The 26,749-nt window shown below is 37.7% G+C and overlaps 2 protein-coding genes across 3 annotated transcripts in view; both read right to left on the bottom strand.

Annotated features, from left to right (window-relative positions):
• Window positions 1-6,463: 6,463 nt before the first annotated feature.
• The window catches only part of LOC103460877 (uncharacterized), a 106,415-nt gene continuing 86,129 nt past the window's right edge, over window positions 6,464-26,749 (bottom strand). The window contains exons 1-2 of one of the 2 annotated variants that reach the window (XM_081612524.1): window positions 10,616-10,869; window positions 6,464-8,565 (exon numbers count right to left, since the gene is read on the bottom strand). In XM_081612524.1, coding sequence (XP_081468650.1) covers window positions 7,370-8,565; window positions 10,616-10,796 — 1,377 coding nt within the window. In that variant the 5' untranslated portion in view covers window positions 10,797-10,869 and the 3' untranslated portion in view covers window positions 6,464-7,369. Of the gene's footprint in view, window positions 8,566-10,615; window positions 10,870-26,749 lie in introns of those variants that run through there. The other variant, XM_081612523.1, reaches the window with a different exon arrangement.
• LOC145553685 (uncharacterized) lies at window positions 11,784-16,613 on the bottom strand. The gene is made up of 2 exons (XM_081612538.1): window positions 16,313-16,613; window positions 11,784-14,091 (listed from the first exon to the last, which is right to left on the bottom strand). Exons 1-2 carry the CDS (start codon window positions 16,449-16,451, stop codon window positions 13,049-13,051), a joined length of 1,182 nt encoding a protein of 393 aa, XP_081468664.1. The 5' UTR covers window positions 16,452-16,613; the 3' UTR covers window positions 11,784-13,048.

Consider the following 26,749-nt stretch of genomic DNA (forward strand, 5'->3'; position numbering starts at 1 on the left):
GTCGGCATTCATATGGTTGCATTACCGCCACCTTGTGGTTTATACGGTCATCACATCTAAATATTTCTCATACAGTGCGAGTTGCGGACAGTGAAACACACCGGGGAGCCTATAGACCAAAACCCGTGTCGGTGCGCGCATAGACATCAATACATGTCTATGGGTGCGCGTATTGGTTTCAGCAAGTCACGTGACCGATACCGGAACTGTTTCAAAATGACATTAACGCGCCAAACTGTGTTTAGAAAGAAGAGAATCTGTCAATCTGTCAATAGCATTTGCCAAACGAATTCTTAATCTTTTACAGCGTCAACTATGGAGCAGCTTCAAAGGAAAGATTTCCACTGTGTGGGACCATTTTGATCTTATATTGGAAAATAATTTTTTAATTTTTGCTGTTTCATCCGGTTCTTGTCAGTTTCTATTTGATCTATCTGAATCTAAATTCAGCTGAAATTGACTCTTAGTTTACTTTCATATTATGTTCTGCAGGTTAAGTGTCGCATATGTTTGACTAAACTGTCTTATTTAAATAAATCCACCTTTTCAATGTTGAGGCATTATGAGGCCAGGCATGAGAATGAAGTCCCAGATACACCTAGATAAACTCAGATATGCAGCCATTCTACAAATTACTCAGTTGCTTTCTATAAATTATTTCATATACAGTGATTCCTCGCTATAACGCGGTTCACCTTTCGCAGTCTCGCTGCTTGGCAGATTTTTTTGTGCAGTTTTTTCCCCCCACAGTGTTCTGCGTCCTGATTGACCGTATGATTTGGTAAAAACAGTCTCCGTGCTTCTTCTCTACCTAAGTGCCAATAACGTTAAGGCATAAAAAACTGTGACCAGAGGCAGCAAAACCTGACCGGAGGCTCGTTTGATGAGATCCGTCGCTCTGCCGTAGATACAGCTGTGAATCTGGTGGGGCAGGTTGGAGGAGACGCTTTAATGACATGACTCCGGATCACATTAATGCCCGATTGATGCACACGCACATCCGCTGACCTGAAAACAGATTTTGTTATTTGGTTTCAATGTAGAGTATTTAATTATGCTGTATAATAATTGTAAAAACTAAAAGGTAACTATCTCACGGATTTCGCCTATCAGGGGTTATTTTCGGAACGCAACCCCTGAGAAAAACAAGGGTTCGCTCTAAATGTAGAGTTTACTTAATTTTTTTCTACAGCAGGAGTAGTTTTGTCAAAAAAGCGTAACAGACTAAATTTCAAAATGTTGTAAAAACTTTTATTTAATAAAGATTTGTGGGGAAAAAACAGTCCACAAGCATCCTCATTCCAAACACTTTCACTTAAATTTTCACTTTATTGTGCAAGTTCACATTATTTATTGACTGTATATCAAATATATTTAGAATTTAACTAAAGATATGACATAATACAATAAATAATATTCAATAAAATACAAAGACTTAAATCTTATTGCATAGACTAGGAGGTCATCAAATCACTACGTTGCCAGTAGGAATTTTTAATGTCCAGCAGGTGTCAGTATTGAGTGACACATTATCGACACAGAATCTACAGTTTTGCTATGTGTCGAAACGCCTCATCTACCCATCACTACTCATTTCTAAACAAATAAATTGCGCTCCACTACTTCTTAAACAAATGACATTTTCCACTAAAAATCACAACTGCGCATGCCCAAAGCTCAAGAGAATCGGTCTGTTTCCTACTTTAGTCACTTAATCCTCACAAATAAAAGTCAGTCACCAAACACGGTTTTCCAAAACATTGAGTGTATTAATATTTCATAAGAGGAGGATATATATTATCAAAATATATATTGTGACATGAATTTTATGCCATATCGCAGATCCCTACTCTGCAGTAAAATGCAAATCAATCCCTCTGTCCGTCATTAGAAGGTTCTGGAAGGGAGTTCATGTCCGGTCAAATCCTCTTAATGTTTCCAGTATTGAATGTATAAGTATTTCAGGGCGGCAGAATGACAACAGCAAACAGATCAATGTCTGTGGATTGGAGGCTCCACAGATTTCATGTTTGTGCTGCACAAGTTATATAAAAAATAATGTATCTCTCAAGGAAAAGGTTTCAGGGAGGCACATCTCCAAGTAATCAAATGTCGAGACCCAAATTATTACATTTAAAAAATTGCATAAAACTTTATATGCAACAAAGCCCTTAAGTCCATAACTAATTTTCACTAAATACTTTCTATAGTGAACTTCAATGCAGCCCACACAGGGATGCAGCGGCCACATAAACAGCCAGACGCAGGGAGTTAAAAACGGATGTAGTTTAATCTCATTTCTTGTCATAGATACCGTGAAAGTGTAGCATGAAATAAAAAGATACAGAATTGTTGAACATGCGTAACTCTTGAATAAAATTAACATAATAATGTTCACACACACACAAAAGAATATGTTGTCCTGAACTCGTCAGCATACACAACTCTCATTTCTAAACAAATAAACTGCGTTCCACTACTTCCTAAACAAATGACATTTTCCATAAAAATCACAACTGCACACGCCCAAAGCTCATGCTGCTTTCCAAGGGCGGCAATTTAAACTTGTCTTAAAGTTTCCTCAAGACTCCATGACGACTCATCACCCACCCAGCAGAAACAGGAAGTGCAGCACGACACAAAAACACACAAAGAAGAAGCGTACCGCTCTTCCAACAAAACAACAAATTGAGCACTAGGTGTCACTGTTGGACCAAAAACAAATAAGAGAATTTTACCATTTAGAAGCCATTTACTGTGGAAAATACCTCTATGGCTTTTCACCAGTGTGAATCCTCATGTGGTTAATTAATTTCTGATTTTGACTAAAACATTTTCCACAGGTCACACATGAAAACGGCTTTTCACCAGTGTGAATCATCTTGTGCTGAATTAAAACTTGTTTTTGACGGAAACATTTTCCACAGGTCACACATGAAAACGGCTTTTCACTTGAATGAGTTCTCATGTGACTGGTTAAATCCTGTTTTCGCATAAAACATTTTCCACAGGTCTCGCATGAAAACGGCGTTTCACCAGTGTGAATCCTCTTGTGCCTAATTAAATTTTGGTTTATATTAAAACTTTTTCCACAGGTCACACATGAAAAGGGCTTTTCACCTGTGTGAATCCTCATGTGGTTAGTTAAATTCGGTTTTTCACAAAAACGTTTTCCACAGGTCACACATGAAAAGGGCTTTTCATCAGTGTGAATCTTCTTGTGCTTAGTTAAATTCCATTTTTGACTAAAACTTTTTCCACAGGTCATACATGAAAATGGCTTTTCATTCATGTGAATCATCATGTGCAGAGTTAAATTCTCTTTTCGACTAAAATTTTTTCCACAGTTCACACATGAAAAAGGTTTTTCACCTGTATGAGTTCTCATGTGAGCATCAAAAACAGATTTGAATCCGAAACGTTTTTTACAAGTCACACATGCGAAAGGTTTTCTTCTTTTCTGATTTTGGTTCTCAGCTTCAGCAGCTTCCTGGAAGATGACTTGGTTCCTGTTTGGTTCTGATTCAGTGTGGGATGTTTGTTCATCAACAGGAACCACCATGCAGGTATCAGTCTCCTGTTTTAACTCAACCTGTTCTTCACTCTGACTGCAGTGAACTTCTTCCTCTTCCTCTTTTATCTGCTGATGTTCTAGATCCTCCTGCTCTTCTTTTATCTGATGATCTTCTGGTTCTTCCTGTTCTTGTTTCACCTGCAGAGGTTCTAACTCCTCCTGGTCCAGAGTGGATCCCCTCTCCTGGTTCCATGGCTCCTCTTTAATGTTATGTAGCAGGTAATCTGGACAAGAAAACAGAAAAAAGAGGAATTGCTCATGTTATTCAAGTAAATAACAGACTTTCATCATTTAAAACAGAAATCACCAAATGAACAACACCTGAAAATAAAGAGTGTAGACATTCAGACAGATCAGTTCACATATTCAGCTGAAAATTATCAGCTGGAAAATTATCAAATTTTAAAAATATTAAGTCATTCATTGTACCCATTATTGTTATTGCTTAAAAGTAGATTTTCTTATTTCTAGGTATTTTCTATGTTGGAGATATTTACTTTTTATTTCTATTACTTTGAACTTTCAGTTAAATTTTATGTTATTTATTTTATAATTTATTTGTTTCTTTACGTTTCTAAGTTAGATAGAAAGAACTGAGGGTGTCATGATATAAGATGAAGTGGATCCAAATTACAAAAGGTGTAAAGTTCTGTTGATGATTTAATAAGAAAAGTCTCCAAATTTGGAGTGAAATGAACATAATCCAAAAAACCAGGCCAACCAAGATGGTAGAGAAGCAGGAAGTTTAACAGGAGAAAACAAGTTGAGGTGACGAACTGAAACTGAGAGGCTTAAAGGGATCCAAGACTAGCTGAACATGTTGGCCTAAATATGTTTTCATTTTCATATTTACTAAACAAAAATGGCTGCTTGTGATACACCAAAACTCATAATTATTTCAGTAGTTAAATATTCAGTAGTTTTCAGTAGTTCTCAGTTGTTAAAGGAGGAGAGCCATAAAAAAAGTCATTGGTTATTTTTCTCTCTACATAAATAAGCCTCTCACGTAGTTGTGATGTTCGCGTTCATTTATCTGATATCAAAACATTTATACAGGAGGGGAACAGTTACTAAATGATCTTCATACAGAAAGCTTCTATATTTAGATCTTAACCTTCATCCAAACGCTGGTGTTTCCTACCTATTCGATGTAAGATTATCCGGGGAATCCGGGAGAAATCCAGCAGTCTGCGCTGATCATCCATCTCTTCCTCCGACTTGACGATGATTCCTTTAAACTCTGTGAAAGTTTCTTCAGCAGGATTAACTTCTCGTTGAGAAACTCGTTTAGACAAACTCGAAAATTCAACAAAACAAACCATGCGCCATCTTGTTCTTACTGATATTCTTCTTCTTTGGGATTTTGATTGTCGGCATTCACATTGTTACATTACCGCCCCCTCCTGGAAAATACGAGCATATCGGGTGAAATATCTTGCCGAGGACTTGACAACTAAGACGGTTTGTGGGCGGGGGGGTTAAGGCATAAGCAAACTAAGCAGCCACTTAGGGCCCCAGGGGCCCCCCCTCAGTGCAGCTGTTTTTTTCTTTAGTAATAATTTCTGTCATTATAATATCAAAAACACACAATCTCACTATAATGTGAATTGTTTTTACTACAATACATATTTGATAATGTAAGTAGAATTCATTTTATTTTTTTTAGAATTCATTATTTTATGGATAAAAAGAAAAAAAATGCTCTCGGGTCCCCCTGGTGGCCGCGGTAGGTACCGCACGCTTCGCCGGTGGAGTGAGTCCAAACGTCCAAAGCTCCGTTAGCAAAACAACGTCTCAAAAAAACATTGAACGGTCCAGTTCAACAGCTAAACATTTATGCTAGGGTCTTTGTGTTGGTGTGTGTTGGGTACCAGTTGGTGGGGTTAGTTTATTTTCCTTTTCAGTTTCCACCTTTTGTCCACCAGAGGGTGCCATCAGGCTGTGTTTTTTGGAGGTGTTCATGCCTGCATGCAACAGAGCCCCCTCATAACTTTGTCAAATAAAGAGCAAACGTTACCTTATTCACATAATTTGTTGTTCATGAAAGAGAGATTAAACTCAGTTAAAGACTTGCAGGTAGATTAATGTGTTCCCATTTTATGGAGGGGGAACGGATTATTTCAGGCAGCTGAAATATCCATTCTCTACTCTCCTCACCCCATAACTTTGGGAAATAAAGAGTAATAAATTCCCAAAAATTATGTGTGATAGCATGTAGTATACCAGAAATTTCCATTTAATCCAGTAATCTGTCATATTTTACATTAGAACAAGATTTACCAGAAAGTCTACATGCTCTTCTTTTCAGGAAGTCTTAATGTTTGGTGCCCTCCCATCAGCCAGTTTCCATTCTCTTATATCAGAAATGAAAAATGACAGGTCCTTCTAAAAAAAATAGCATATTGTGAGAAAGTTCATTATTTTCCATAATGTAATGATAAAAATTAAGCTGTCATATTTTAGATTCATTGCACACCAACTGAAATATTTCAGATCTATTATTGTTTTAATACTGATGATTTTGGTAAACAGCTCATGAAAACCCAAAATTCCCATCTCAAAAAATTAGCATGCTTCTCTTTAAAACAACAACTGCTGTTTAAATTGAATGTTGCAACCTTGACATGATTATATGAGTTATTTTTTACTGAGAAATTGATCAGAAGCGCTGTAAAAATGGTCAGATCCGCCTCTCTGGCTGCAATGTGCGCTCCCGACCCAGGGGAAACGGGTTTTCACAGGGGAAACGGGTTTTCACAGGGGAAACAGAATTTCGCACAAGACCGTCGATTACATTAACCACAGTGGCAACAGGTCTACTGTCACCATCTACTGGGCTGAAATACAAGGTGATAAACATGCTAAAGAAAAACTCTAAACTTATATTCCTAAATGAAACATTACATTTAATTAGCTTCTAAGACATTAGTATAACTTTTAGATCTAAATACACATAAGCCATTTCAATATAAAAAAGACAATCTTTCACAGAAGACCGCTCAGCAGGAAAGACCAAAATATTATTACAACTAACTTGAGAGAAACGGCAAATTATTGAAGACAATCACACACACTTTGTACAATCAATCCATAAATTAGTGTGGTGAATTTTGCATTTACTGTAAAGAACGAATGGATTTTATTAAATAGGTAGTTAGACTGATTAATATAATTTTAAACAAATGAAAGCGTCAATTTCGATATTATTTTGCTTAAAAGACAAACCTAGCATAGTAACTGCCACAGTCGTTCTTGTCTTCTACTGACTGCTGAAAACAGCTTAGCGTCAAGTGCGCTAATCAGCAACGACCCATTTAACGCAGATTCGGGGGGAGTTCAGTGTCAATATGGATGTGTGCTTTTTGTTCTGGAAGGGGTAACATTAAATTTTTATTGCTAATAATAATAGTAAAAACACAATAACAGTAATTGACAAGGCCCTGATTTTTTTATATTTCTGTAAAAAAAAATACTATTATTTTGTGAGATTCTGTGGCTCTGTGGTCAAGGGCCCTTAGAATTGTCATTACTCCCCCCAAACACCAACACTTGGCTTTTGTCAACAACTCAGGCGGAAGTGAGAGCTCCACATAACGCAAGTAAAAACCCGTCCGGAACATGGTGCATTAAATAAAATATAACTTTGTGAAGCTTTGATGCACATTAATTTTCCTTGAGGAATTTTAATAATCAAGGTTCTCGAATAACTCGAGGAATCATTTCAGCCCTGTTCTAGTTTTTAACCAAATCAATTTTATTGTGAAACTCAACATGGGACACACCTGGTGAACACTTCTACGGCTTTTCACCTGTGTGAATCATCATGTGTCGAGTCAAATGTTGTTTGTGACCAAAACCTTTCCCACAGGTCACACATGAAAACAGCTTTTCACCAGTGTGAATCCTCATGTGCCGAGTTAAGTTCGGTTTGAGACTAAAACTTTTTCCACAAGTCACACATGAACACGGCTTTTCACCAGTATGAGTCATCATATGCCTAGTTAAATTATGTTTTTCAGAAAAACTTTTTCCACAGGTCACACATTCAAACAGCTTTTCACCAGTGTGAATAATCATGTGCTTAGTTAAAAGTCGTTTTAGATTGAAACATTTTCCACAGGTCACACATAAAAATGGCTTTTCACCGTTGTGAATATTCATGTGCCGAGTAAAATTCGGTTTTTGACAAAAACCTTTTCCACACGTCACACATGAGAACGGCATTTCTCCAGTGTGAATCCTCTTGTGCCTAATTAAATTTTGGTTCATATTAAAATTTTTTCCACAGGTCACACATGAAAAGGGCTTTTCACCTGTGTGAATCCTCATGTGGTTAGTTAAATTCGGTTTTTCACAAAAACGTTTTCCACAGGTCACACATGAAAAGGGCTTTTCATCAGTGTGAATCCTCTTGTGCTTAGTTAAATTCCATTTTTGACTAAAACTTTTTCCACAGGTCACACATGAAAATGGCTTTTCATTCATGTGAATCATCATGTGCAGAGTTAAATTCTCTTTTCGACTAAAATTTTTTCCACAGTTCACACATGAAAAAGGTTTTTCACCTGTATGAGTTCTCATGTGAGCATCAAAAACAGATTTGAATCCGAAACGTTTTTTACAAGTCACACATGCGAAAGGTTTTCTTCTTTTCTGATTTTGGTTCTCAGCTTCAGCAGCTTCCTGGAAGATGACTTGGTTCCTGTTTGGTTCTGATTCAGTGTGAGATGTTTGTTCATCAACAGGAACCACCATGCAGGTATCAGTCTCCTGTTTTAACTCAACCTGTTCTTCACTCTGACTGCAGTGAACTTCTTCCTCTTCCTCTTTTATCTGCTGGTGCTCTAGATCCTCCTGCTCTTCTTTTATCTGATGATCTTCTGGTTCTTCCTGTTCTTGTTTCACCTGCAGAGGTTCTAACTCCTCCTGGTCCAGAGTGGATCTCCTCTCCTGGTTCCATGGCTCCTCCTTAATGTTATGTAGCAGGTAATCTGGATAAGAAAACAGAAAAAAGAGGAATTGTTCATGTTATTCAAGTAAATAACAGACTTTCATCATTTAAGACAGAAATCACCAAATGAACAACACCTGAAAATAAAGAGTGTAGACATTCAGACAGATCAGTTCACATATTCAGCTGAAAATTATCAGCTGGAAAATTATCAAATTTTAAAAATATTAAGTCATTCATTGTACCCATTATTGTTATTGCTTAAAAGTAGATTTTCTTATTTCTAGGTATTTTCTATGTTGGAGATATTTACTTTTTATTTCTATTACTTTGAACTTTCAGTTAAATTTTATGTTATTTATTTTATAATTTATTTGTTTCTTTACGTTTCTAAGTTAGATAGAAAGAACTGAGGGTGTCATGATATAAGATGAAGTGGATACAAATTACGAAAGGTGTAAAGTTCTGTTGATGATTTAATAAGAAAAGTCTCCAAATTTGGAATGAAATGAACATAATCCAAAAAACCAGGCCAACCAAGATGGTAGAGAAGCAGGAAGTTTAACAGGAGAAAACAAGTTGAGGTGACGAACTGAAACTGAGAGGCTTAAAGGGATCCAAGACTAGCTGAACATGTTGGCCTAAATATGTTTTCATTTTCATATTTACTAAAAAAAATGGCTGCTTGTGATACACCAAAACTCATAATTATTTTAAAAAGTTTATATAATTTGTTATACGTTTCATCCATGGAGGTCTCCATTTCTTCACCTGCTGGCTTGATGATGCGTTTTAATCCATCCTGTACTGGAATCTACAGAGTAAAGACAGGAAGGCTAACTTCACCCGAGTTCTTGTTTATCATATTGTACTGGACTGGTGTAATGTTAGATAATGACACAATGTTAGATAATGACACAATGTTAGATAATGACACAATGTGTGACTGTTTGCTGTAATTAAAAAACACAAAAATAACTGTGGGGTGAATCTGGATCATTTCTCATGAAAAATAAAAGAGCAGCAGTGGGAGCGAGTCGGAGCCGATCAGAACTTCCAAAGGACCGACATTTGTGCTCTCAACATTTCTCTCCACAAAAGAAGTTTGTACAAGTAAAACTGACAAAGACTCCAACAGGTGATTGTTACTTTAATGAGTTGAAAAAAAATCCTGTGCTGACAGTTTTATCCATAAATCACCTGAACAAACTCCCATCAGAAAAAGAGCAAAACTGCTGGGAGGAACATCAGACAGACAGCAGTGGAAGCTCTTCAGCGCTAACGGAGCTCTGAGCCAGTAGCACCAGCGGGACTACTGACCGGATGAAGACCGGACCGAACACTGAGCTATTGAAGGACTTGGTGGATCATTCAGTGTTAATTAATCTAGTTTCATTATTTAATAATAAGTGACATTACATAATAAAACTAGAATAACCATGAAGGGCTGAACTAAACTGAACTAGAACATAACTGGTTAAACAGAAAAAACCCACTGTCAGAATACTGACAGTGGGTCCATTTTCTATACGTTTAGGGACTGGTACAGGACCAGCATGCACTGGGTTGGGCCTGTGGGTTTTCACCAGAGCAGGAGAGGAAACAATGAAAAGTTTGATCTTTGTTATTTGCTTGTCAAGCTGGAGAAAATAAACCATAAAAGCAATCTTTAAGTTTTTGGACATTAAACTTATTTTACCTGCGTATGAAGCATCACCTCAGAGCAGCAGTGGCTGGTTGGTTAGACTTTACAGTTTGACAAACAATCGTCACAATTCATTACAAATTATTAAATGTTACAGCTACTAACACCACTAATATTGTTTTATGTTGCTTGCTTTACTAACCTTGCGCTGCATAGTTCATATTCCTCCTGTTTTCAAAAGACTCCGTAGTTAAAGGAGGAGAGCCATAAAAAAGTCATTGGTTATTTTTCTCTCTACATAAATAAGCCTCTCACGTAGTTGTGATGTTCGCGTTCATTTATCTGATATCAAAACATTTATACAGGAGGGGAACAGTTACTAAAATGATCTTCATACAGAAAGCTTCTATGTTTAGACCTTCATCCAAACGCTGGTGTTTCCTACCTATTCGATGTAAGATTATCCGGGGAATCCGGGAGAAATCCAGCAGTCTGCGCTGATCATCCATCTCTTCCTCCGACTTGACGATGATTCCTTTAAACTCTGTGAAAGTTTCTTCAGCAGGATTAACTTCTCGTTGAGAAACTCGTTTAGACAAACTCGAAAATTCAACAAAACAAACCATGCGCCATCTTGTTGTTCTTCCTCCTATTCTTCTTCTTTGGGATTTTGATTGTCGGCATTCACATTATTACATTACCGCCCCCTCCTGGAAAATACCAGCATATCGGATGAAATATCTTACCGAGGACTCGACAACTAAGACGGTTTGGGGGCGGGGGGGTTAAGGCATAAGCAAACTAAGCAGCCACTTAGGGCCCCAGGGGCCCCCCTCAGTGCAGCTAATGTTTTTTTCTTTAGTAATAATTTCTGTCATTATAATATCAAAAGCACACAATCTCACTATAATGTGATTTGTTTTTACTACAATACATATTTGATAATGTAAGTAGAATTCATCATTTTATTTTTTTTTTTAGAATTCATTATTTTATGGATAAAAAATAAAAAAAAATGCTCTTGGGTCCTTTTCAGTTTCCACCTTTTGTCCACCAGAGGGTGCCATCAGGCTGTGTTTTTTGGAGGTGTTCATGCCTGCATGCAACAGAGCCCCCTCATAACTTTGTCAAATAAAGAGCAAACGTTACCATATTCAAATAATTTGTTGTTCATGAAAGAGAGATTAAACTCAGTTAAAGACTTGCAGGTAGATTAATGTGTTCCCATTTTATGGAGGGGGAACGGATTATTTCAGGCAGCTGAAATATCCATTCTCTACTCTCCTCACCCCATAACTTTGGGAAATTAAGAGTAACAAATCCCCAAAAATTATGTGTGATAGCATGTAGTATACCAGAAATTTCCATTTAATCCTGTAATCTGTGATATTTTACATTAGAACAAGATTTACCAGAAAGTCTACATGCTCTTCTTTTCAGGAAGTCTTAATGTTTGGTGCCCTCCCATCAGCCAGTTTCCATTCTCTTATATCAGAAATGAAAAAATTACAGGTCCTTCTAAAAAAATTAGCATTTTGTGAGAAAGTTCATTATTTTCCATAATGTAATGATAAAAATTAAGCTGTCATATTTTAGATTCATTGCACACCAACTGAAATATTTCAGGTCTTTTATTGTTTTAATACTGATGATGATTTTGGCAAACAGCTCACGAAAACCCAAAATTCCCATCTCAAAAAATTAGCATGCTTCTCTTTAAAACAACAGCTGATGATTAAATTGAATGTTACAACCTTGACATGATTATATGAGTTATTTTTTACTGAGAAATTGATCCCGACCCAGGGGAAACGGGTTTTCACAGGGGACACAGAATTTCGCACAAGACCGTCGATTACATTAACCACAGTGGCAACAGGTCTACTGTCACCATCTACTCGGCTGAAATACAAGGTGATAAACATGCTAAAGAAAAACTCTAAACTTATATTCCTAAATGAAACATTACATTTAATTAGCTTCTAAGACATTAGTATAACTTTTAGATCTAAATACACATAAGCCATTTAAACATAAAAAAGACAATCTTTCACAGAAGACCGCTCAGCAGGAAAGACCAAAATATTATTACAACTAACTTGAGAGAAACGGCAAATTATTGAAGACAATCACACACACTTTGTACAATCAATCCATAAATTAGTGTGGTGAATTTTGCATTTACTGTAAAGAACGAATGGATTTTATTAAATAGGTAGTTAGACTGATTAATATAATTTTAAACAAATGAAAGCGTCAATTTCCATATTATTTTGCTTAAAAGACAAACCTATCAGATATTTTTTTTTTTTTTTACAGATTTGAGAACACCAACCCATTTTAGTATGTTCCGTTTTTGAATTATACTTATTTTTTCTCCATTAAACATTTTGGGAATTTTAATTCATTAAGGAAATGTGATACCCATCTGCATCAGGTGATACTGAAAAGAACTTCCATCAGAAAACAGTTTATGTTTATGAATTATTTTGAGCATCGTCTTCATCAGCCCCTTCATCCTTCATGTTTAAAACTCAACTTTATGTTGTTATGGGGAAAAAAATCTGGATTTTAAGCAGAAGAGCCTCTGGTCTCACTATAGCTAAAGCAGTCCAACCATTGAAATCCTGCACAGATTTAGAAGATTTTACACAATAAGTTGAGGATTATGTTATGGTCAGGAATAAACTGACAAATTAGGCTTCTTCATTACAATTTCTATTTTAGATTTTTCTGTGCTCTAAATTAATTATTACCCGAGTGATTTCTCATGTGAACAGTAAAATGACATTTTTCATTGAAACCTTTTCCACAAGTCAGACACCAAAAAGGCCTCTTATTTGTGTGAATTACAATATGATTAAGTAAAACACGTTTATTACTGAAACTTTTCCCATGGGTGATGCATGAAAAAGGTTTTTCCCCTGTGCGAGTTCTCATGAGCATCAAAAGCAGTTTTGAAAGCAAAACGCTTTCCACAGTTCACACATGAAAATGGCTTTTCCCCAGTGTGAGTTCTCATATGAACATCAAAAGCAGTTTTGAAAGCAAAACGCTTTCCACAGGTCACACATGAAAAAGGCTTTTCCCCAGTGTGAGTTCTCATATGAACATCAAAAGCAGTTTTGAAAGCAAAACGCTTTCCACAGTTCACACATGAAAATGGCTTTTCCCCTGAGTGAATCATCATGTGCTCAGTTAAATATTGCTTTCGACCAAAACTTTTCCCATAGGTGACACATAAAAAAGGCTTTTCTCTGGAGTGAGTTCTCACATGAACATTGAAAGCAGATTTGAAAGCAAATCTTTTTCCACAGGTCTCACATGAAAAAGGCTTTTCAGCCATATGAGTTGTCATGTGAACATTGAAAGCAGATTTGAAAGCAAATTGCTTTTCACAGATCACACACAAAAACTGCTTTTCATTTTTGTGACACCTCATGTGGTTAGTTAAAATCTCTTTTTGACTAAAACATTTACCACAGGTCACACATGAAAACGGCTTTTCACCCATATGAGTTCTCATGTGAGCCTCAAAAGCAGATCTGAAAGCAAAACGTTTTTCACAGATGGCACATGAGAAAGGTTTTCTTTTCTGATTTTGGTTCTCAGCTTCAGCAGCTTCTTGGAAGATGACTTGGTTCATGTTTGGTTCCGATTCAGTGTGAGATGTTTGTTCATCAACAGGAACTACCATGCAGGTATCAGTCTCCTGTTTTAACTCAACCTGTTCTTCACTCTGACTGCAGTAAACTTCTTTCTCTTCCACTTTTATCTGCTGATGTTCTAGATCCTCCTGCTCTTGTTTTATCTGATGATCTTCTGGTTCTTCCTGTTCTTGCTTCACCTGCAGAGGTTCTAACTCCTCCTGGTCCAGAGTGGATCTCCTCTCCTGGTTACAAACGTTACACTGCAAGCAATCTGGACAAGAAACAGAAAATGACTAATTACCTTCATTGAAGTAAATGAAAAACTATCATTTAAGAGAGAAATCACCAAAAATAAAAATACGCCTGAAAATTCAAGAGTGTGGAAAGATAGATCAGTTCACATATCCATTTGACCTTTGGAGACTTCTCTAATGGCCAGGGGTCTCCTTATGCGCAGCTTTCACACTAAAAATTGGCATATGGACAAAAGACAAGTAGCGCATAAAAAATTCACATGTATAAAAATGTGTGCATGCAAATGGCTGCTCATCTTTCCTTTCTACGTCCCAGTTTGCCAGAAATATAGAACAGCTTCTGGTCCGCCTTGTCGCCACCCATAAATACTAGTGAACTAGTTTATATACCTGGAATACTTCCACCAGTAACTATGTAACTATGGCAGTGGTCCTTTCTTCTCAGGAGTTCTAACAATAATAATTATATATTTTATTTCGAAGGTGCATTTCACGGCACATAATGTCACTCCACAAAAACGAATAAATTTTAAAGGAAAAATTCCAAATAAAAAGAAAAGAAAATAATAAAGACAGAGTTGGTTAATTCAAGAGGAAATGTTTGTGTGGACGGCAGAGCGTTCAGCCAGGATGCAAAGACAGAGAGTCGTTTGTGGTGAGTGGGGAATGTGGAAGTTTATTCCAGATGCGATTGTGTTCAGGTCAACGTGCCACCAAGTGCATTAGGCACTTCTCCACATAGAAGTTGGACATTTAAGGAATGGAGACACTTTCTCTTCATAAAGCTGAATTCATTTGCATGGCTCGACTGAAAGACGACTGACTGAACCGTCAGCAGCTTCAGCTGCACCGGTACCGCCTGGCTCAAGTTCTGCTCTGAGATCCAGGACAATCTAAATGCTAATAAACCACCAACATGTCCCAGATCAATAATCAATATAGTCTCTGAACGCACACTCCCTACATGAACCCTTCAATTGGCGATGTTCTCTATCAGTGAAAAAGCCTTGTACATTTTGCAGATACTTAAGTACTACACACCTTGATCACCTTAAGAATAATCAAACCTGTTTGATGTTGATATGCTGATATGCTAATCCGTCCCAGTTTTCTTTTTCAGTGAAATTAAGGCGTTATCATATAAGTGATGGCAAGTTACATTTTCATGTTACAAAAGCTGAGGAAATCTAATATTTAAATTCAAGTGAGGTTGTCCTGTCCCTTTTATTGTTATTTATTTTGTCTGTATGTTATTGTCTGAGGATAAATGTGGTTCAGTTTAAACAATAAAAAATTACAATCATGATGCTTCTTGGTCTAAATAACAGTGAATGAAGTCTGGTTTTAATTAATTTAGGTGAATTTTGGCGCTTTGTAGTTTATCCACAAAAAAATGTGTGTGGCTGCCGCACTTTTTTGTGGCAGGTAAAAAGTTTGTGTATATTTACAAAAACTTTCACACATTTTCAATTTTGCCTGCTTTTGTGTAAAATATGTGTGAAAGCACGTTTCGTAGATGAAGGCCCAGATTTTTAAAATGATTTAGTCCTCACATTTATTATAATATATTTTACACATTATGAAAATATTTATTGTAGGCTTTATTATTTTAAAATACATTTTATGTTTTTTTTTTTTTTTTTTACGAATTATTACATTTACAAATACAAAAGTCACCACTATTTTCCTCTGCTTATTTCACTAACTTTGCGCTGCATTGTTTCTACTGTGGCTTGAAAAGTAAAAATGCCCCTTGAACTTTTCAACATTTTGCCACCCACATGCATAAATATATTTAAGTGAAATTTTATGTGAAATACCAACAAAAAGAGGGATACACCTGTGAACTAACTGACGATGTGAACTTTGACTGGGCCATTCCAACACACGAATATGTTTTGTTTTATCGCATTGTAGATCTGACTTTATGTTTAGGGTTGTCGGGCTAGAAGGCGAACATCGGCTCCGCTGTATTTTTTCGTTTTCAAATGTAAGTCTCTGTAGTTATAAAGAAGGAAGAGCCATAAAAAATAAAATAAATAAAAAACACAACGGAGGTCACCGGCTCCATTTTCTCTCGTCACAAATAAGCCGTTTCCACAATTTTGATGTCTGCGTTCATTTTGTTATAAGCAAAAAATATTTACACGGGAAAGGAGCAATTACTAAAATGATCCTTATACAGAAAGCGTCATACATTTAGATCTTAACCTGCATCCAGTCGCTGGTGTTTCCTACCTATTCGATGTAAGATTATCCGGGGAGTCCGGGAGAAATCAAGCAGTCTGCGCTGATCATCCATCTCTTCCTCCGACTTGACGGTTATTTCTTTAAACTCTGTGAAAGTTTCTTCAGCAGCAGTTAACCACTTGTTCATAAACTGGTTCAAGCTGGACTGAAGATATTTTTAGAGAAACTCGAACATTCAACACAACAGACCACGTGCCGTCTTCTTTGTCTTTTTCTTCTTCCTCTTCTTTGGGATTTTATGACTGTCGGCATTCATGTAATTGCATTACCGCCACCTTGTGGATCATACGATCATCACATCTAAAGATTTCTCATACAGCCAGTTCTTTGAAAAACGTAAAATCTTTTATTCCAGTTCATCTAAATGAAACAAATACAATATCAGTATTCCAGTTTTCCGTATATTCATTGCTAATATCGTCCTCTGATTCGTAACTCCTACATCCCGCAACATGTTTCATAGTTTCTTCACTACACCAGATAAGAACCTCCATCCATCCATTTTCTTACATCCTTGTCCCTCAGTGGGGTCGGGAGGGTTGCTGGTGCCCATCTCCAGCTAGCATACCGGGCGAGAGGCGGGGTCACCCTGGACAGGTCGCCAGTCTGTCGCAACAGATAAGAACCTTTCCCTTAGTATTCATATGGGCGCTGCTGCTTTGTTCTGAGTTACCGCTGGTTGCCGCCCATCCTTATTGAGAGCCGCTCAGCACCGGTTTGTACACTTAATTATTTTACTGTTTTTATTTTAATAAATTATAACGCTGAAACAGTGTCTCTTGCAAAAACTTACCTGTGTCCTTTTTCATTTCCCTGGGGCTGGGAGTAAGTCCCAGGTGGCGTTGTTGGCAACAAACAAAATCTAATTGTGTATTTTTACCATCGATTGTGTTGAGTTTAATTTAATTAAAATAGTTCCAATATTAAATTCCTAGTAATCTATAATAGAAGACAGCTGCAACAGAAAAGTTAAAAATACAACTAAGACAAAAGACACAACGAATTATTGAAGACTAAAATCAACCATGCTTTAAGCTATCAAGAAAAATCATTTCATAAAAACTAGTTCATAGTGAATATTGCAAGTAAAAATGTTTTATTTATTCATAAAGATTTTACATAGGTAGAGTTAGCTAGTAGGTAGTTACTTACCTACTTCAAATTTTACGTAATTTGAAACGTAAAACAGCATCACTTACAATCTCATTTTGCTTGAAAGACAAACCTAACAAAGATTATTGTTTATAGATCATTTTGAAAATGCACAATTAATGTAACAGTTTACACCTTGAATTTTTTATTATCAATGTATTAAACATCCACCCCACCCACTCTACTGTACAGAATAATACAAATCAATTCCTCAAGTCCAATCTTGTGACAAAGTTCTGGAAGGGAGTCCATGTCCTGTCAGACTTTGTTCATACATGAAATAGTCAGTAGGCCTGTCGCGATAATCAATAAATCAATTAACCACACAATAAATTAAAACTATCGACCTCATTTTAATTATCGGCTTAATCGTCTCTTCCTGCCTTTTTCCCTTTCTGTTGATGACACTGAAAGAAAAAAGGCTCAGCTCCGGTGCTCTCCACTCACCCTCCCTTCCTCAGTGTAATCCAACACGATCTTGTCGGCTGATTGTTGACCAATTTTCAAAACTTGAGATTCCGCACATTAGCCGACAGAAATGCAGGGGCGCTGCCAGGAATCATGGGCCCCCTGAAAAAAATTTAAATTGCCCCCCCACCCCCGCTGTTACAATTTCTTGAGTCTATCTGACCCATAAAAGCGTCAATTTCAAAGGCTTGCAACTGCCTTGCTTTCTTTGCTCCAATATTGTTAACAAGTACAATATTTACTGCTCATGAATTTTATATGCAAAAGTAAAATTCAGTCCACATCCAATATGCAAGTAGGTTGCTTAAACTTTTTCTATAAGTTTGAAATGTCTCTCCCCACGAGCAATTCATAGGCAACATGCAAAATACACATAAAGCAATCCAGACTTCTCAAAAAATGCCATGTAGTTTTTTTATTATTCAAGCTACAACATAATGACAGTTTCAACAAATATGTAAAAAAAAAAAAAATTCATAAAAGTGACATACTGCAGCTTCAATTTCTCTTAGGACAGGACGGGTCTGGAGGGACATGGGATCATATATCTAATTTAAATGCAAGCTAAAGTAAAATTGTGTGGACTGGCTGCAGTCCAGACAGGAGGCTGTTTTTTATCATTTTATGAAGATTGTTTGAATTTCTGTCAGCAACAAATATATTGTTTTTGTTGTGCAATTGTAAAGGGCAAAGAGAGAAATCCCCATGGATTCCCTGGAATGATGCCAACTAGCTTGTCATTGAACACAGTGTTGCTCACCCTTTTGACTGGGACAGAGGGAGGAACAGGGTTTATACTGGTATGGTGGTTAGAGAGGCTGCTGACTGACTCACCTGTTGTGGTGGTAAGAGGTACAGGGACAAGTTAAATATATGAATATCTTGGTATTTCTTTTCCTTAATTCATTAAATGCTATGGAGGCAAACAGTAGTCAACATGGGACACACCTGGTGAACACTTCTACGGCTTTTCACCTGTGTGAATCATCATGTGTTGAGTTAAATGTTCTTTGAGACCAAAACTTTTCCCACAGGTCACACATGAAAACAGCTTTTCATCTGTGTGAATCCAGATGTGTCGAGTTAAAGTTTGTTTTAAACTAAAACTTTTTCCACAGGTCACACATGAAAATGGCTTTTCATCTGTGTGATTCCTCATGTGCTGACTTAACCTAAATTTGCGATGAAAACTTTTTCCACAGTTCACACATGAAAACGGCTTTACACCAGTGTGAAGCACCATGTGCTGAGTTAAACTTCGTTTTTGACAGAAACGTTTCCTACAAGTCACACATGAAAATGGCTTTTCATCTGTGTGGATCATGATGATCCACACAGATGTTAGTTTAGTTAGTTTAGTTAGTTTATCCACACATAAACTAACTTTGTGACGAAAAACTTTTCCACAGGTAGCACATGAAAACGGCTTTTCACCAGTGTGAATCATCATGTGCTGAGTTAAACCTTGTTTTTGACAAAAACTTCTCCCACAAGTCACACATGAAAACGGCTTTTCACCAGTGTGAATCATCATGTGCCGAGTTAAACTAAGTTTGCGACAAAAACCTTTTCCACAGGTCACACATGAAAACGGCTCTTCACCGGTGTGCATCCTTGTGTGCTGAGTTAAACTAACTTTGTGACGAAAAACTTTTCCACAGGTAGCACATGAAAACGGCTTTTCACCAGTGTGAATCATCATGTGCTGAGTTAAACCTTGTTTTTGACAAAAACTTCTCCTACAAGTCACACATGAAAATGGCTTTTCATCTCTGTGTATCATCATGTGATCAGTTAAATGCTGTTTTCGACTAAAACTTTTTCCACAGGTCACACATGAGAAAGGTTTTCTTCTTTTCTGATTTTGGTTCGCAGCTTCAGCAGCTTCCTGGAAGATGACCTGGTTCCTGTTTGGTTCTGATTCAGTTTGGTTTGTTTGCTCATCAACTTGAGCCACCATGTACGCATCAGTCTCCTGTTTTAATTCAATCTGTTTTTCATCCTGACTGCAGTAAACTTCCTTCTCTTCCAATTTTATCTGACGGTGTTCTAGATCCTCCTGCTCTTCTTTTATCTGCTGATGTTCTAGATCCTCCTGTTCTTCTTTTATCTGCTGATGTTCTAGATCCTCTTGCTCTTCTTTTATCTGCTGATCTTCTGGTTCTCCCCGTTCTTGTTTCACCTGCAGAGGTTTTAACTCCTCCTGGTCCAGAGTTGATCTCCTCTCCTGCTTATAAATGTTACACTGGAGAGAATCTGGAGATGAAAACAGGAAAAGAGCAATTGTCAACTTTACTGAAGTAAATGGGAGAAATTGTTCATTTACGACAGAAATGGAAAAAAAAGAAACAAATGAAAAAAAGAAAAAACCCACCAATAATCCACCAGAGGCTACTAGTCCACCGAGCATGAATTACAATTGCAACTATCTACCTACATATACATATGTATATGTGTGTGTATTCTTCCTTACGTACGAAAAAAGATTTCTTTTTTACCTCCCCACCAACTGTTTGGTACGAATAAAAGTCACCATTTTCTTTTTTCCTCTTCCATTTTCTTTTCAACCATTCCCATAACCTTTGGGATTACTTGTTTTTCTACTGTCAAAGATTTTGCATTCTGTTTCTCATTTTCAACCACTTTACATGCTTCTGCATATGTTACTTTCTGCATAACGTTTGTTTTCTGTATAATTGTTTGCCGTTTCATCCCTTCACATCCCCAAAAGGCGACACTATGCTCTCCTCCACAACTACAGCACTTTGGTTTAACTCCAACTCCACATTTTCCATATTCATGGTCTCCAGAACATCGGGCACATCTCCTTTATCCTTTACACATTTTAGCAACATGGCCAAATTCCTGACAGCTGAAACATCTCACTGGTTTGGCCACAAATTCCCCGACACTAAATCTTATCAAACCAAAGAAAACCTGCTTTGGCATTTCTTTTGTTTCAAACTCCACCAACACAGTTTCTGTTTCAGCTTTCTCTGGACTCCTTGTCAGTCTTCGTGCTCCTTTTACATCCCTATGATTGTCTTTAAATCCCCAACTAAATCTTTCATGCTTACACTTAAAGGCACTCCTGTAACAATTCCTTTACTTTCATTATTTCTTTTTTCACCCACTTTAACAACTGTCCTCACTTTGACTTTACACACCCACTCAAGTTTCTTCGCCTTTTCCACCTGAACTTCCGAATTACATCCAATCAGAAGATTTCAGTCTCTCAGTATTTTAGCATGTTTAATTTCTCCAACATGCACTTAAGTGGTTCAATCTCCTTAACTCCTCCATCAAATCTTACTATAATATTCAAAGTTGGATTTTTTATTTCTTCTGCTCTTTCCTCAATGCCTTCAGTGTCTTCTGTGCTTTCCTCATTTTCCTTTTTCTTCTTTCAGCGGTCCGCTGCTTCTTGCCACCCTTCCCCAACTTTTCCCACTTTCTTCATTTTGACCATCCCTCCCTTCCTCACCGTTACAATCAACACTATTCCAGTCACTTCTTTCAAATCCATCGTAGGGGTGTAGTGATACAATAATTTCACAATACGATACGATATTCTGGTCACGATACGATATGTATCACAATATTTGAGTGATACAATTCGATACGATTAAGTGCATTTTTACGATTTTCTGAAAGATTTTAGAAGGACAGTGATTTTAGTGACATTTTGTGTTCCCTAGACTTGAATTTACTTAACTGAAAACTGATTAAAAGCTGTCCAATACCTGACTGATTGGACAGTCTAACAGTCTGCAGCTGGACAAAATGAATCAAAGATGCAGTGAGAGAATTTGTTTCTGTCATTTAATTCATGTGGATTTGACATAAAATTCAAAAGTTTAAATGGTAATCCAGGAGCAGAGTGGGGAGATTATCAGCCTCTGTAGACTCTCAATATGCAAATGATTGCACTTATGTTTTTTCTTTTGGACACTGTGGCTGCATTTTGGAGTAAAAATGCAGCCACAAATGCAGTCTTTTGGACTATGGTGAAAAAGGCTTTTCTACCTTGGCTCCCGGAGTTAGCCGTGGCTGTAAGCTGCTTTCTTCTAACTGCTAAAGTCGTGGCTCCACCTCACCCCGTAGTGATCGACTCCCTGCAGCTACGCAGCGCAGCTATTCCCCTGCGTGGATCTCTGAGTAGCTGCCTCTCAGACTGCCAGGATCTCATCGTTCTCTAAGTCTCTGATACTCTGTCTGTTGCTAATAAGAATGATCGATCAGCCATTGTTATCATGGACTTCCTCACTGCGCCGCGGATTCCGGCTGAGGGTTTTTCCCTCTTCGACTTCCTGCTCAAAACACAGTGCCGCTGCGTGCCCGCTTCGGATCAACCCATGTTCATTCTTCAGGTAATCCTTTATATACAGAACAAAAACCGCTAAGCTAAAAACTAATTACGAAGTGAATGCTACCAGTCGAAATTTGCATTACTTTCGCGATCTCACTGCTTTTGCAGCTGCTCCGTTCGCATCGCTACTTCTTTCCGCAACTTTACTTCGTTTCTCAGCAACAAAATACAGCCCATCGTTATTTATTGAAGATTTTACATTTCCAAAACACAGGAATGTAATGTTCCGTTTAGTTTTGTACGTTTGGAAGCTCAGTCCCTCTCACATAATCGGAAAAGCCAGGGAATGGCAGCGCTTTTGACATTTCTCTGACATTCGGGAAAAATATGGTTTACTAATTTTAGCATAACTCCGGTTATACTTGGCCTATTATCACAATTTAAAAACTGGTGTGTAGTTTATAATGAGCACTTTAAGCTCAAGTTGAAAATGAGACTGAGATAGGCGGAGTCTTGCTGCTACGCTGTAACAAACTAGACGTTAAAAAGAGCTGTAAGGCTATGGACCCCTATGGTTTAACGGATCGATACTCGCGGATGAAAAATCGATGCTTTCCGAGGGTGGAAAATAGCGATATATGTCGCAAAATCGATTTATTTATACAGCCCTAATCCATCGTTGTCATGTTCTGATTTAAGTCGCATTTATCATCTGAAGTTCAGTTCCAAACTTCCCTGTCTTTGCGCTCTCCAGTGATCCTGCCACCATCCAGCCACACCTCTACCTCTGCGTTTGTTTACAGCAGCCTCCTTTCTCTCCAAGTGTCAGTCTGCAGCTTACCTCAGCTGTTATACTGAGCGCCATCTGGTGCTATTGGCTCGCTTGCAATTACCCTGCCAGCAGGTGCAACCTCCACCTCCTTTCCTGCCACATGAGGATGACCTTAGGTCTCTTTCTTTATGAAAAAACAATTTTGACAGACAAAATATTAGATTGCAAGAGTTATAGATCTTTGTTTTTCCATAATACTCCAAATTTAACATATCTCTAGAAACATAACAAAAGTTATGTTTCTAGAGATATCCTCTAAGGATTTTGTTCGTTTAGTTTTTGTGAAACGGAAAAAGACAGGATGAACCAACTTACTACAGGGTCCACCTTTCATTGGCTAATGCCCATTTTACGTCACAGTGCAGCTATCACGTGGGTTACCGGCTCACAAACTCATGCTAATATACATTGTGGACTACCAGACCGACAGAAAGTTTTTGCGTTAGGACTAAAAAAAAATTTATTCTCCGTCAGTACATATCGCCTGTATCTGTACAGCCGATGTCAGGTATCCTGATCGTTTGTGGAACTAAAATTCACATTTCCAAAATCTGAAACGGAATGTCTTGCTTGGATTAAAGCTTGTGCACGACCGGATTTGAAGCTCAACCGTCGTAGGATCAATAAGAACAAAGTGTTTGCTGGTGTAAGTATTATTGCTTTGCTTTCTTTGTGTTTAGTGAATGAAAAAATAAAGTCAATAATAAACACATCCATTATGAAAACCTTTTAGCCAAGGACAGCATAATGGCAGTACCAATACAACTTCTACATCCTGAAGCCTGTCTGTTACAGCCTTACATTAGCTGAACAGATCAATATGCAATGTGTACCGTATCTGACATAATTAAACATTTTATTTCACCTGAAAAGGCTTTTTACTAAATTGTAATCATGCTAGCCACGCTAGCTTTTACTAAACTGTAATCGTGTTAGCCATGCTAGCACCGAGTACCGTGTATAAGTCCTAGGCACAATCGAACCCTCAAAACCATGAATGCCCGACTTACCCAGCCTTGCAAGAACAATAGCCATCAGTGATCTTTTCTACAGCTATATTTATGCCGACGGTGTGAGAATCTGCCGTTTTCCTCATCGACTGGTAGCATTTAGCTGCAACTCGCACAATGTTAGAGGCATTGCGTGGCTAAAACATCTTGATGTCGTCCAAAAAAGATGACATGAACTTGTTGGTTCCCTTGTCCATTGTCGTGGCTGATATTTTGTAAAAATCCGGCAGAAATGCTAAACTAATCAACTCAGAAATACTCTGCAGAGAATGAAAAATGCCATGTTTAGACATTGGAGCTAAGCGTCGGACTTTCGAGGGGCGTTTCTGGGCGGAGCTTGATAAGGTCCATGGAACGATAAGACCATCTTTATCTATTATCCTGGATTTTGTAATCTTACTGTTGTGAAACAGCCTTCTGGTGTATCCCAATCCAGAAGGATTTTTGCTTTTTGCAACGAAAAAGCAAAAAGGGAAATCTGCATGGAGGTAGGCCTGTCGCGATAAACGAAAATCAATTAATCGCACGATAAATTAAACCTATCAACCTCATTTTAATCATCGGCTTTATCGTCTCCTCCTGCCTTTTTTTCTTTCTATTGATGACACTGAATGAAAAAAGGCTCACCTCCGGTGCTCTCCACTGACCCTCCCCATTTCCTTAGTGTAATGTTCAGCGCACACTACATGAGTTGTTGGCCGACTGTCGGTCCATTTTCAAAACCTGAGACCACACATTAGCCAACAGAAATCCTAGGTATAACGGTTCAATCGGGTTCATTGTGTCGTGTGGTGTCCAGCCACATGGGCACAAAATAATGGCTACAAGTACAGTTAACTTAATTTTAAAATCAGGCATTAATCAATGTTTTACTACAATCTACCTGCAATGCATGTGACTAGAGTCAGCGTAAAGTCCTGACTGCGTGAACATTATTATAACCTATTTATGTCACGTTAACGAAGAACAGCTGAAATTTACCGGGTTTATCAACTGTAGTAGCAATTTGGCTCCAACTCCTCATCATGTCTATATTCTTTGCACAAAATGTTGAATAAACAATGTTGTTTCCAAAAATCATCTCCGATGTCCGCTGGACTTCGTGTTGCGTTGTGTCAGCTGTTTGGGATTCCCCTCGTAATTTCCCTACAGAAAGCACGGAGAAGAATCTGCGCTTTCTGATTGGCTGCCTGTCACATTTAGCGTTAAGCTCACAGTCGGGGAAATCCCGATTTAGATCGGAGCGGCCACGACGATCTACCGAAACACACCATACACTGCAGGATGATCGGTTACGAAATCACCAGCGACAATCTTAGAACGGCCAACGATCTAAGATTTTCGTAAAGGGAAAATAGGGGCAAAAAATTGTGTAGTATGAACTACTGCATTAGGTAGTCGGATGTGCTCATCTTCTCTATTTCAATCTAGTGATTACTGAAGGGCAATATAGTACACAGACTTCATAATCTGCACTCTTTTGGCTGAATGCAGTATTTATTTCCACTTTGGCTTTATGTTGTTTAGTTTTTATTCAAGTACGTTTTTTGTTAATGGAAACTGAGAATACTTTTTTTGTTTTTGGTTGTTTTAGTTTATCAGTTCCAGTGTTGTGTTCTTTGAAATAAAGTTTATCTATGGCAGGAAATCACATGCATTATTACGTCTTTCCATTAAATCAGCGTCAAAAGGTCTTGAAACAATATTATCGTTTATCGCAATAATTTTTTAGACAATTAATCGTCCAGCAAAGTTTGTTATCGTGACAGGCCTTTATGGAGGTGAGCTGGTTTTTACAGCACTGTATGTTCGAACCTCTGGCTAATGAATGCTGACACCAGCTAACTTGTGATTTGCTAAATAAGATCCAGCAGTTAAATGTATCAAAACTGAAAGGTTTCCACAGGTACTGCCTAGTTTTCTGTATATAAAATGGCCTGTACATTAGTCATTTCCCCATTAGCACACAAACTACTGGAAAGTTACTTAACAAATTTCATTTACTGTTAGCCAACATGATGTAGCATTTAAGCTAACATTAGCTTCTGCTTAATTGGGACAAAAAAACTAAGCTTAACTTACTGAATGCACAGAGTTAGTTATCCAACATGCTAAATGCTAACATACCGCAACATGGCAATGATAGAATTTAAGCTAATATTGGATTTTTAGCTAATTTTTTTACCTAAAAACTAAACCTCCCTTATTTAATGGGTTAAGTCGTGTTAACCAACACGCTAGCGAAAGCCAACATGATATTGATAAGTGAAAAATTAGGTGGAATCGCCCTTTAACCTGATGGGGAAACGATCCGCGTTTTCCCATCAGATACGATCCCTCATACAGAAAGCTTCATACATTTAGACCTTAACCTTCATCCAATCGCTGGTGTTTCCTACCTATTCGATGTGAGATTATCCGGGGAGTCCGGGAGAAATCCAGCAGTCTGCGCTGATCATCCATCTCTTCCTCCGACTTGACGATGATTCCTTTAAACTCTGTGAATGTTTCTTCAGCAGCAGTTAACCACTTGTTCATAAACTGGTTCAAGCTGGACTGAAAATATTTTTAGAGAAACTCGAACATTCAACACAACAGACCACGTGCCGTCTTCTTTGTCTTTTTCTTCTTCCTCCTCCTCTTCTTCTTTGGGA

The sequence above is a fragment of the Poecilia reticulata genome, chromosome 11, assembly GCF_904066995.2.
Source record: "Poecilia reticulata chromosome 11, P_reticulata-male-v2, whole genome shotgun sequence".
NCBI classification, from domain to species: domain Eukaryota; kingdom Metazoa; phylum Chordata; class Actinopteri; order Cyprinodontiformes; family Poeciliidae; genus Poecilia; species Poecilia reticulata.

Coding starts and splice junctions, on each gene's coding strand:
- LOC145553685 (XM_081612538.1), bottom strand. CDS start 16,451: ATGAACAAGTGGTTAACTGCTGCTGAAGAAACTTTCACAGAGTTTAAA. Junction 14,092..16,312: donor GATAATCTTACATCGAATAG/GTAGGAAACACC, acceptor TTTCTTGTCCAG/ATTGCTTGCAGTGTAACGTT.